The sequence below is a fragment of the Nicotiana tabacum genome, chromosome 23, assembly GCF_000715075.1.
Source record: "Nicotiana tabacum cultivar K326 chromosome 23, ASM71507v2, whole genome shotgun sequence".
Classification (NCBI taxonomy): domain Eukaryota; kingdom Viridiplantae; phylum Streptophyta; class Magnoliopsida; order Solanales; family Solanaceae; genus Nicotiana; species Nicotiana tabacum.
Window position 1 is genome coordinate 100,090,136 of NC_134102.1, and position 13,383 is coordinate 100,103,518.

Sequence of the window (13,383 nt, forward strand, 5' to 3'; positions counted from 1 at the left end):
AATGCAAGTTTTGGTTGAGTTCAGTTGCTTTCTTGGGTCACGTTGTATCAGCAGAGGGTATTCAGGTGGATCCTAAGAAGATTGAGGCAGTTCAGAACTGGCCTAGACCCACATCAGCTACAGAGATCCATAGTTTCCTGGGTCTGGCGGAGCTATTACCGTCGATTTGTGGAAGGGGTCTCATCCATAGCAGCCTCGTTGACTAGATTGACCCAGAAGGGTGCCCAGTTCAGGTGGTCAGACGAGTGTGAAGCAAGCTTTCAGAAGCTCAAGACTGATTTGACTACGGCACTGGTATTGGTGTTACCCATAGGTTCGGGATGTTATACAGTATATTGTGACACATCTCGTATTGGTCTGGGTGCGGTATTGATGCAGGGTGGCAAGGTTATTGCATATGCTTCACGGCAGCTGAAGGTTCACGAGAAGAATTACCCTGTTCATGATCTAGAGCTGGCAGCCATTGTTCACGCGCTGAAGATTTGGAGGCACTATCTTTACGGCGTGCCATGTGAGGTATTCACTGATCATCGGAGCTTGCAGTATTTGTTCAAGCAGAAGGAACTCAATTTGAGGCAGAGGAGGTGGCTGGAGCTATTGAAATACTATGATATCACCATATTGTATCATCCCGGGAAGGCCAATATGGTGGTAGATGCTTTGAGTAGAAAGTCAGTCAGTATGGGTAGCCTTGCATATATTCCAGTTGGTGAGAGACCGCTTGCATTGGATGTTCAGGCCTTGGCCAACCAGTTTGTGAGGTTGGATGTTTCTGAGCCCAGTCGTGTTCTAGCTTGTACAGTTTCTCGGTCTTCTTTATTTGAGCATATCAGAGATCAGCAAGATGACGATCCTCATTTACTTGTCCTTAGAGACACAGTGCGGCACGGTGGTGCCAAGCAGGTTACTGTTGGAGATGACAGAGTTTTGAGGATGCAGGGTCGTATTTGTGTGCCTAATATGGATGGGCTTCGTGAGTTGATCCTTGAGGAGGCTCACAGTTCTCGGTATTCTATTCACCCGGGACTTGCGGCAATATTATTGGTGGAGGAGGATGAAGAAATATATAGGTGCTTACGTGGCTCGGTGCTTGAATTATCAGCAGGTGAAATATGAACATCAAAGACCCGGTGATTTGCTTTAGTAGATGGAGATTCCTGAGTGGAAGTGGGAGCGTATTACTATAAACTTTGTTGTTGGACTCCCACGGACTCAGAGAAAGTTCGATGCCGTGTGGGTTATTGTGGATAGGCTGACTAAGTTAGCGCACTTCATTCTTGTGGCAGTTACCTATTCGTCAGAGCGGTTAGCAGAGATTTATATTCGGGAGATCGTCTGTCTTCACGGTGTGCCCGTATCTATCATTTCTGATCAAGGTACGCAGTTTACCTCACAATTTTGGAGGCAGTACAGCGTGAGTTGGGTACGCGGGTTGAGTTAAGCACAGCATTCCATCCTTAGACGGACGGGCAATCCGAGCGTACTATTCAGATCTTGGAGGATATGCTTCGCGCTTGAGTCATAGACTTTGGAGGTTCTTGGGATTAGTTCTTACCCCTTGCATAGTTTGCCTACAACAACAGTTACCAGTCGAGCATTCAGATGGCTCCCTATGAGGCATTATATGGTAGGTGGTGTCAGTTGCCAGTTGGGTGGTTCGATCCGGGAGAGGCTCGGTTGTTGGGCACAGACTTAGTACAGGATGCCTTGGATAAGGTCAAGATTACTCAGGATCGACTCCGCACAGCTCAGTCCATGTAGAAGATTTATGCCGACCGTAGAGTTCGTGATGTTGAATTCAAGGTCGGAGAGAGAGTGTTACTTCGGGTATCACCCATGAAGGGTGTAATGAGGTTCGAAAAGAAGGTCAAGTTGAGCCCTAGGTATATCGGACCTTTTGAGATTCTAGAGAGAGTGGGAGAGGTGGCTTATAGGCTTGCGTTGCCACCTAGTTTAGCAGTTGTTCATCTGGTATTCCATGTGTCCATGCTTTGAAAGTATCACGGCGATCCGTCCCATGTGTTAGATTTTAGCTCTATCCAGTTGGACAAGGATTTGACTTACGAGGAGGAGCCGGTGGCAATTCTATCCCGGCAAATTCGCCAGTTGAGATCAAAGAGGTCCCCTTCAGTTCGAGTGTAGTGGAGAGGTTAGCCTATTGAGGCAGCTACTTGGGAGTCCGAGTCTGATATGCTGAGTAGATATCCCCACCTTTTCACCAGCCCAGGTACTTTTCTATGTCTGTTCCAGGGCGAACAGTTGTTTTAGACATGGAGAATGTGATGACCCAAAAGGTCATCTTATGTTTTAGAACTCGAATCTGCGCTCTTAAGCCTTACAAATCTCATTTTTACCCTCCTCTATTTGCGTGCACAGTCCGAGCATGTTCCCGGAAAGCTTTTATGTTGACAATTAATGAAAATAAGAATTTATGCCTTAAAAGTTGATTTTAGTTGACTTCGGTCAACATTTTTGGTAAACGGGCCCGGATCTGTATTTTGACGGTCCCGGTGGCTCCGTATCGAATTATGGGAATGGGCATATGCCCGGAATCGAATTCGGAGGTCCCTAGCTCAAGTTATGAATTTTTGATGAAAATTAAAAGTCGGAAAATTAATTATTTTTAAGAATTGATTGATGTTTGGCATTGTTAGTGTCTGGTCCGTATTTTGGTTCCGGAGCCTGGTACAAGTTCATTATGATATTTAAGACTTGTCTGTGAAATTTGGTGAGAAACAGAGTTGATTTGACGTGATTCGGACGTCCAGTTGAGAAGATATGAATTTTAAAGTGTTCTTGAGAATTTCATTTTATTTGGTGCTAAATTCATAGTTCTAGGTGTTATTTTGGCAATTTGATCACGCGAGCAAGTTCGTATGATATTTTTAGACTTGTGTTCATGTTTGGTTTTGAGCCTCGAGGGCTCGGGTGAGTTTCGGGTAGGCCACTGGATGTTTTGGACTTTGAAAATCTAGTATTTTGCTGCAGCATGTGTTCTGGCAGGTCCTTCTTTGCGAGTAAACTGGGAGTTGAAGTTTTCTTCTTCGCGAATGCGAAGGCTTGATCGCGAACGCGTAGTGTTAGGCACACCTGGGGGAGAGTAATGTCTCGTGAACGCGAAGGCCAGGGGGAGTAACCATCGCGAACGCGAACGCTTGGCAGCCAGTACCCTTCGCGAACGCGACAGTAGCCTCGCGAACGCGATGCACACTGTCGCCCAATGCATAAAACAGAATCAAACACGGGTTTAAGCTATTTTTTCAACATTTTTCAAGAACCAAACGGGTTTAGGCGATTTGCAAGAGTCATTTTCTTCCCCAAAGTGTTGGTAAGTGATTCTAAACTATTTTCTTTCAATTACCCATTACATTTCTTGAATTATCAACCTAAACTCTAGAGTTTTCATGGTAGAATTAGGGGTTAGGGTAGAAACTAGGAATTTCACAAATTTGGGGATTTAGACCTCAATTGGAGGTCGGATTCCAAAACCAATTATATATTCGGGATCGGGGGTGAATGGGTAAATGGATTTTGGTCCGAGCCTCGGGTTTTGACTAAGCGGGCCCAGGGTTGATTTTTTGACTTTTTTGGTGGAAATTTGGGAAATTTAATTTATGAAATATAATTAATTCCTTTAGTAATATTTAAGGTTATTAGTCATTTTTGAATAGATACGCATGGTTTGGAGGTGCATTCCAAAGAAAAAGATGTGATTAAGAATTAAGTGGTCTTCGAAGCAAGGTAAGTGTCGTGTCTAACTTTGGCTTGAGGGAATATATATTATGTGTTTATTTGCTACGTGTTTGGTTGTTAAATACGATGTATAGATGAGGTGACGAAAATCTATGCGTCGTTGTCAAGCCATAGCATGCGAGTGAAATTCTATTCTTGCCTATTTTGTAGCCTTAAATTCTACTATCCATGCTTAGCGGGTTATTTGAAATGTTGGGTGACTTATATCTGGTTTCACTGAGATTTGGTAACTTTCGAATATTGATTCAAGGTTGAGGTTACATTGTGCTATTGATTATGGGTAAAATACTGGTTTCTTTGTGATACTCTTATCTATCCGTTGTTATTGATTCTGTGATTTGTGAGGAGGAGTGTAAAGCACAAAAGGTGATGCCGTGCATGCATTATTTATATTGTGAGGAGGAGTGTAAAGCACGAAGGGTGATGCCGTGTATATTATGAGAGTAAAAGCACGAAGGGTGATGTCGTGCCGTTCTATTTATTTATTTGGTGAGGTTGAGAGTAAAAGCACGAAGGGTGATGCCGTGTCGTTCTATTTATTTATTTGGTGAGGTTGAGAGTAAAAGTACGAAGGGTGATGACGTGCCGTTCTATTTATTTAATTGGTTTGGTTCAGAGTAAAAGCACGAAGGGTGATGCCATACCGTTTTTCTTTGATGTTTTATTTGCTCAATATATTTAAGGATTTTCTGTTTAATTCTGTCTTTTCATTATTCTCACTCTTTATATTGTATTCCCCCACTGTATGTCCCCTTCCCATTATTTCTGCCTTTTTTTATTTACGTTGTTGCCACTAGCATTATTATACTGTTCAGGTTATATGTGAGTGTCTTGTCATAGCCTCGTCACTACTTCGTCGAGCTTAGGCTCGACACTTACCAGTACATGGGGTCGGTTGTACTGATGTTGCACTCTGCACTTTCTGTGCAGATTTTGGTACTGGCTCAGGTTGATCGAGATTTTTCTACTGGTCTGTTGTCCGGAGAATCAAGGTAGATCTGTCGGCGTTCACAGACCTTGAAGTCCTCGTCTATATTTTATGTCCTACTGTTTTCTTTCATTCAGACAGTTGTATTTCTTTCAGACTATTACTTGTAGTAAATTCTAGAATGCTCGTGAATTATTACTCCAAATCCGGGTGGTAGTAATTAATATATTTTTATAATATTCCGCACTTATTATATTTCATCTTAGTTAATTATTGTTATTTACTGAATGAAAATAAGAAATTGGTTTAAAGATTCTCTAACGTTGGCTTGCCTGGCAAGTGAAATATTAGGCGCCATCACGGTCCCATCGGTGAAAAATTTCGGGTCGTGACATAAATGTATTCTAATAACAGAATATATTGAAGGAATTATATTCTAATAGGTAAATTTCATTACGGATTTCATTCAAAGTTTTGTAATTTTGTAAATTATATGCGGGTGAAATCGAGCTCATGGTACATCCCGGCCTCTGACAAAATAAGCCAGGTTCGAGACATGGCAGCAAGGGACCGATAACGAGCCAAAGTCCCACCGGTCCAGAACCTGAAAGTATGACGCATGCCCTCGAGAATATCGAAGTCATGGTCCCTGAATCGATACTAGCCTCGAACGACTTCGAAGAACATTGTCAGACAATCCTTTATAGCCAATAGAAAGCCGAAATATCCGTGCTCGGTCGAATATCACGGCGGGGATCTCGGCACATATCGATAAGGAACCAGCAATCAATGGATCAGAAGATTTTTTACCTTTTATAGAGTTGTACCTAAAGTAGGACTCCCTTACTATATAAATGGGGTCTAATAATTCATGAAGTACATTGTAACACGCACTCAAAAGCAATATATTATTATTTTTTCTGTCTTTAGCTCTTGTTCTTTGTCATCTGTGCCGGTCGTGGTGAGCCCGGCTCGAGAGTGGCTATTTCACTAAGGTTGAAATTGTTCAACTCGTGTGGTTTGAATTCAATTTATCTTTGTTTATTCAATAGTAACTTAATTTATCGCTTTGTAATAGGTTAATCCGCGTATCCTTAAAACCACTTACAAATTTAATTGTTATCTAATTTTGAGGGTAAACATAAATGCATCTTTTTTATTAAGTAAAAGTTTATTTGATGTCAAAGTTTTAAACATTAAAAAAATATAATTATATTATATAGTTCAAATAAGGTAGAATTATATAGGGAAAAATATAATCGATTTTGAACTCCTAAATATTAGGAAGTCTTACACATTTCAAATAGGAAAATATTTAATGGCCATAATTTAGTTGATTTTAAACTCCTAAATTGTAGGAAGAATAATTAAATGACAATTTTGTCCAATGTAAAATCTGTAAAAAAAAGGTGAACGATATTTAGTTGAGGGTCTTTGTGCTTTTAATATAGTATAAATATAAATATAGATCGATAGATAGATAGATAATTTGAATCTTTTTTTTAATATGGAGTTGTTATTATATTTTTTTATTTGTTCACTTTTTAAAATATCAACATTGCTTGCGAAAAATCCTGTGTACGCCCGTGTGAATGAGTAATGTCTCTTTTCCCATTTTGACAAGCTCAAAATTTGGGAGAAAGAAACTTGTGCTGCAAATTTATTTACCTAATGATTTGATTACTACAATTGTTTTGATTAGTCTCAAACAAATAGACTCTTTTGTTTGTGGCTCAACCGCTTCTCATTTTACTGAATCAGATTAAAATTGGGGGAATTTGCAGTCGTACTCTATATTTGTTTCACCTTTTAACCTGTACCCTATTTTTAAAAATTATTGATTTGGTAGCCAGTTGACAAAAAATTCGTAATAATATGACAATTACACCCCTGATAGTATTAGCATTAGCATGCTACTTTGGAGATGCCCTCATTCGCATTAGCATACTGTAAAACAAGCCCTAATAAACATAGCAGCATGCTAACATTTGGGCTTTGGAGATGACGTTATTTTACAGTACCAGGGGTTATTCATTAGCATGCGAGATGGTGTAAAACTTCAGCCAATTACAGTAGTAGCTGAAGTTGTTTTACATTGAAGCTAAAACTTTATGCTAATGCATGCTGAAGTTATTTATCCTGCAATCAACAGTTTTGTCATGAGTTTTATCCAAAATTTTAGTCTAAACATGCTGAAGTTATTTAGTTCATTTGCTAAAACTTCAGACTAAACATGTTGAAGTTATTTAGTTCATTTGCTAAAACTTAAGTTTAAACATGCTGAAGTTATTTAGTTCATTTGCGAAAATTTCAGACTAAACATGCTTAAATTTTTGTCTTGCAATATGTAATTTTCTAATGAGTTTTTGCTAATGCATGCTGAAGTTATTTAGTTCATTTGCTAAAACTTCAGACTAAACATGCTTAAGTTATTTAGTTTATTTGCTAAAACTTCAGACTAAACATATTTAAGTTATTTAGTTCATTTGCTAAAACTTCAGACTAAGCATGCTGAAGTTATTTAGTTCATTTACGAAAATTTCAGACTAAACATACTTAAATTTTTGTCTTGCAATACAGACTAAACATGCTTAAGTTATTTAGTTCATTTGCTAAAATTTCAGACTAAATATGCTAAAGTTATTTAGTTCATTTGCGAAAACTTTAGACTAAATATGCTTAAATTTTTGTCTTGCAATATGTAATTTTCTAATGAATTTTTGTTAATGCATGCTGAAGTTATTTAGTTCATTTGCTAAAACTTCAGACTAAACATGCTTAAGTTATTTAGTTCATTTGCTAAAACTCAAGACTTATCATGCTTAAGTTATTTAGTTCATTTGCTAAAACTTGAGACTAAACATGCTTAAGTTATTTAGTTCATTTGCTAAAATTTCTTGCCAAAACATGTTGAAATGTTATCCTGTAGTCTACCGTTTTGTCAATAGTTCTGAAGGGCAAAATCATCTTTTTAAAACGCTTTTAACAAAAAAAAAGGGGTACGGATACAAACAGAAAAACAAAACAGGTATAAGTTAAAAGGAAGCGACCAAATAGGGCGCCCCATGCAATTTTTACAGCAATTGCTTCACGGTCAGAGAACGGAATTCGGGACACCCCTTTGCATAAAACTTTCAATATATAATGTATATATACATTTTTAAAATATATTTTAGATATAGGCTGGTATCACTTGAAAATAATACAAAATAAATTTAATACTCATGAGACATGAACTAAGCTCTAAAATCAAGAGTCTTAGATCTAAATGTAGTTTCAAGTAAAACCAGAACTAAAAAGCCAAAGCTTTTGAAAGATTAAAATAATGCATTTAAAAGCTGAATGTGACAATAAGTCAACGTCTCAATTTACATATGTCCATAATGAGATAATTTCTATTTTTTTGTTAATCATCAACATTTTTATCTTCTATCATTTTGTGGGTATCTGTGTAAATTTTAAAATTGAATTCACATTGCTTTCGAAATTTCCCACATCAAACAGAAGGTGAGAAAACATATTGAGAAAACAATGAGCAGAAACGGGGAAAGGTAGAAACCATTTTGCCATTGAATGTTATATTAAACTAAGCATATTTTGATTAATGTTATTGCCTCAAAACTTTTTAAACTATGTTAGCAACTTTTCTATATCTGCAGAACTATCCAAAGTCAATTTTTCAGCGAACTAGCATATTTGCAGTTGTATGCTAGTCGACTGAAAAATTGACTTTGGATAGTTCTGCAGATATAGAAAAGGTTCTAACATAGTTTAAAAAGTTTTGAGGCAATAACATTAATCAAATGAAGTAGCCTAACAACTGGTACAATGGACTTGAAAAGAATTTTCTATAGCTATATGTTGCGCAAACTCTCCAAAATGTTGCTTTTGGAGGATCCGCCATGCACCCGGTGACATTTTCGGAGAGTTCGAGCAACATAGTGTCGCACTAGAAGAAATAACATGAAAGAAGAAACGCTGAGTCAAAAATTTGACCTTCATCGCGTCCTAACATGTCCACCTTCAAATTGAATTCATGGCAGATATTTTCTTCCAAGATATTATGAAAGAGTAATCTTGTCAGTCTAAGAAATGGAGAACCATATCCAGCTGGAGTTGCATTGAAGTGTTTATAGACAAAGGATAGTACAAACATGGCAAAATTAGACAAGACAAAAATATTCAGTGAGGCATATAACAAGTATGTCCTTAAACATTTTGACCACTTCAGTAAGATATGACAATCAAATTAAACAAAATTTTGGCCTGCAAGTTTAAAGAAAGCTCTAGAGATTGACAGGCAGTTGCATTTGGGAGAGCAAAATACTAATGCGAGACTATTGCAAGTCACAAGCAAAGAGAAATCAACAGGACCTTTTTGTGAAAGTGAAGTGTAATGAGTTGATATCATGCAATCACATATAAATTCAGAACTATGTTCGCGAACACTGTCAAACTCGATATCAAGCACCAAGATGTTTGAGACTAAACGCCATGAACGTCCATCAGAAACGATTAATTCCTATGGCACAATAATGCACAAACTTGAACCTGTACTCTGAAACACATATAAGCAGACAACAAAAACCATGAGTGGAATTGGTTGACTATAGAATATCATGTGATAATCAGGGTGTAGGCAAATCTACAACGAGGAAAGGACCCAAAACTAGAAAACACAATACTACTTTAACACGGTGCTAGAGCAGAAAACAAAATCTGCAGCAACCTGAAAAACTATACATTAAAATTGAACCAGGGAAGGACAATATGAATTGCTCTTGCTGCTTTCTGGATCAAATACAATAGATTAAGCCCTTACCAGACTGAAATAGTACAATTGTTCTCTCCTAGATATTACAATGATATGCATCTCCATCAAAATGAAGATCAAAATTGTCGTTGCTAGAATTTATCAATACTAGGCATAAATAATAAAAGCGGAAATTCTTTTCTCCAATCCAGCAATTATGAGAAAAAGAACTATCCCACGGATTTCCTTGAGCTCTTCAGTCTCAACCGTGAGTGTTGACAGCTTCCCAAACTAGATTCTTTGGGACAGGCTTCGTTAAATCGCGAGCCTGTAAAGCTGCAGCTCTGAGGGTGCTGATGGTCAAAGCATTAGCCATGTAAAAGGAGGCACAATTATAAGGTAAACCATGCTTTTTGCAGAGGTCCTTCACAAAAGGAGAGACTTTCCTCAGTTGGCATCTTGGCAATCTAGGAAACAAATGATGCTCAATCTGAAACTGCAATCCACCGTGAAACCAATCCATCCAACTAGGGCATGATATGTCAAGAGAGCCACTAGTTTGCTTCTCAAACCAATCATTTCCTTTAGGCGGTGCGACGTAAATGTCAGATGAGAAATGGTTCAAACAGAATTGAACATGCTGAATTCCAGTCACAGTGAAACTAGCAAGAACAAACATTATCCTTTCACCCCAGTTTGGCAAGCAAGAAACAAGCAATGGATACCAAATCCAGAATGCAACCACCCCTAAAAGCTCCTGAACTCGATAGGGCACATTTTTCTTGGACAACAACAATATGAATGACTGAGCAAACAAATTGATCCTAGCAAAACACATGACAGGATAAAATGTCCAATGCTGATTACTAACCAAGAATCTAGTAAAAGAATCAAAAGTCATCTTCCTATCATAAAAATAAGAAGTGAGTGAGTTGAAAAACTTGGAAGATACCACAAAGAATGGCATGTGTTGAAGATCAGGGTCATATTCAAGACTGTTGACAGCAATGTGATGAGCATTGTGATTCCACTTCCACCAAGCAATGCTGATTCCAGCAAGGCAATTCCCAGTTAACACTTGAGCAAATCTGTTGAGTCCACGTGTACTCATTACCTGATAATGCCCTGAATCATGACCAATCCAACCACTCTGAATCCAAAGAACCCCCATCAAACCACCACTCATCAAATGAACCAACACACTCTCACAACACAAGATACCATAAACACTCACAGCAAACAACATTGCAATTGAACACATGGTGTAGAAACAAACATGGCCTTTCTTTTCAAACAACCCCAGTTTAGTAAACTCAGATACAAGCCTCCTATAATCTTTAGACGCCTCAGAAGCAGAATAATCCTTGAGATAAAACCCATTAAAGAATTTGTCAAGATACTGCCAAGCAGTAGCAGGATGGTATGCAACAAAGGCATCAGTGACATCTTGACCAGCAAGATTCAACAATGGGAAATCACCACCAGGGTGTTCTTTAACCCAATCTGAGACATCATATACTTTACCTTGAATAGATATCCACAGATCCCCTGGTTTATTGTGATTCTTGAGCTCATCACTGGTAATGTACTTCCTTAAATCTGCCATAATAAGAAAAGATGATAGAAAAAGAGATCTGAAGAAAGACCCTTTTTTCTATATTCTTTCTGAAAAAAGGAAATGAAACAAAAAGATCCAAGATTTATTAGACCATAGAGAAAAAGATGTAATCTTGGATTGAGATTCTGATCTCTCTACTACCCCTTTTATATTTGTGTGACTATAGTAAAGACAACTTGTGGGATTTAAGTAGCGCCACAGAACATTTTTCTTTTTCCGTATAGATGGATATATGTGGTTTCAGAAAATTAACATGTTTTCCTTTTCAGTGTATATCTAACAGTCGAAGTACTGAACTGTTAAGCCTCTGTTCAAAAGACCTACCGAGTCTGCTCACCCTGTCTGTCTAACACAGAATAATAGGTTAAATTTGGGAGGTTTTTAATGAAATTCTGAGCTGTCTCATCCAAGATATTTTCTCATGGGGTGGGTGGTTTGGGGGGGGGGGGAGAGAGAACGTGTAAAATCTTGGAATGCGGCAATGGGCCTAGGAGAGAAGGCATGAGATCTGGGAAATATTTACAAGTTCAGTACGAGAGTTGTGGGGTATGTTTGCAGGCTGTCAACATGGTGCAAATTTTCAGTTTAATTACATACTACGTGACTTTTGTATGTTTTCTTGTCATACAATTCCCTAAACATTGACAGACTCATATGTTAGTCCTTGTAATAGTTGGTTAAGTACATTTAACATCCCGTTAATTGGAATGTATTCTTCTTCTAGCGAATCATTATAAATAAACCATTTAATAGTGCGTAGTGCCTGTGTTATGCTAACTTTGTATTGTTATTTCATATTTGAAAGTAAAATAGTTGTAAAGAACATAATAATAACATTTATCCGACGTAAGAAGACCAACAACACAAATTTTAGAGAATTCAAGATTAAATAGCCTCTTGCATAAACGTAGGGTATGGCTGCATATGATAGACCCTTGTGGTCTTGCCCTTTTTCGGACCATGCGCATAACGGGATCTTAGTGCACTGAATTGCCCTTTTTAGTCAAACGTTACACTGATCAAAATAAAAATTTATCCATAATTGAGTAATCAAAAGTGCAATCATTTTATGTATTACAAGACTTATATAGCAGAAAATAAATGTAACTATGTACATTTACCATGATATAGAAATAGACTTTGTGTGCCTAAACTTAGCTAGCGTTTGGCCATAGATTTCCAAATTTATTCTGAAAAATCTAATTTTGGTGAAGTTCGGTTTAAAGATGAAAATGTGTTTGGACATCTCTTTTGGGTGAAGTTTGGTTTGGAGAAATATGAAACATGACTTATACCCACAAGTTCTAAAAACTATCACAAATACCCAACAGTATCATTATCAATAACATTCATTATATTATTACAAACCATAGTCCTGAACATAAATAAATTTGATACAAAATTATCATTTTTATAATGAACTACATGATACACTATCAGATGACCGAAAAGACGAAGCAACATCGTTACAAAATAATAAATAGTGGGCTCTTTTATAAAATATAAAAGTTTGGGGCAATTTTTAAAAAATATAATAGTGATATTTTGGCCCAAAACCAGCTATTGAGCTGGTTTTGGGATTTGAAATTTGGCCAAAATATAGGCAAAATCTATGGCCAAATATGTGTTTGCCAAATAAAACCCAAGTTTATTTTGGCAAAATCTATGGCCAAACGAGTCCTTAGACAAAGTAACACTCTCATCTCTCTAAGAATACCTTCATGGACACAACCACTACACCACCAATTATACCACCGGAACCACCGGGCATAAATAGCTAAATGGATGTAGCAGAAACAACACCATACTCCTATAAGAAAATGCTACTTGACAAGCAGGCAGTAAGCCAAACGGAGTACTACAACGAGGATCCCCCAAATCATCAAAATGATAAAGGAAAAATTATTGAAGGCTCAGTCGCCCTCTCACAAGAAGACAAGAATCGCATGTATCAACCATGGCGTTTCTCAGTAATCATAAAGGTATTTTGTCATAGAATGCCTCACCATTACCTTCGATCTAAACTAATTGATCTATGAAAACCATCCGAACAGTTAATCTTGATTGACCTAGGATGGGACTTCTTCATTGTCAAATTTAGTCTAGAGGAAAATATGGCTAAGGCACTACACCTAAGGCCATGGTTCGTCTCTGGGAATTTCATATCAGTACGTATATGGGAACCAAAATTCGTCCCACAAGAAGCTACTCTCTCTTCCACAGCCATGTGGATTCGCCTACCCCAACTACCAACAGAATTTTATGACAAAGAAATATTGAAAAAGGTTGGTAGAAAACTGGGCAAACTACTCAAAATTGATTCATGCACCT

General features: G+C 37.7%; 1 protein-coding gene across 1 annotated transcript; it reads right to left on the reverse strand.

The window, feature by feature from the left end:
* Positions 1 to 9,469: 9,469 nt before the first annotated feature.
* Positions 9,470 to 11,443, reverse strand: LOC107768418 (acyl-lipid (9-3)-desaturase-like). The gene has a single exon (XM_016587549.2). The coding sequence runs from the start codon at positions 11,038 to 11,040 to the stop codon at positions 9,697 to 9,699; it is 1,344 nt and encodes a 447-aa protein (XP_016443035.1). The 5' UTR covers positions 11,041 to 11,443; the 3' UTR covers positions 9,470 to 9,696.
* Positions 11,444 to 13,383: the final 1,940 nt, after the last annotated feature.

Excerpts from the sequence above, each read along its gene's own strand:
- LOC107768418 (XM_016587549.2), bottom strand. The coding sequence starts at position 11,040 with ATGGCAGATTTAAGGAAGTACATTACCAGTGATGAGCTCAAGAATCAC.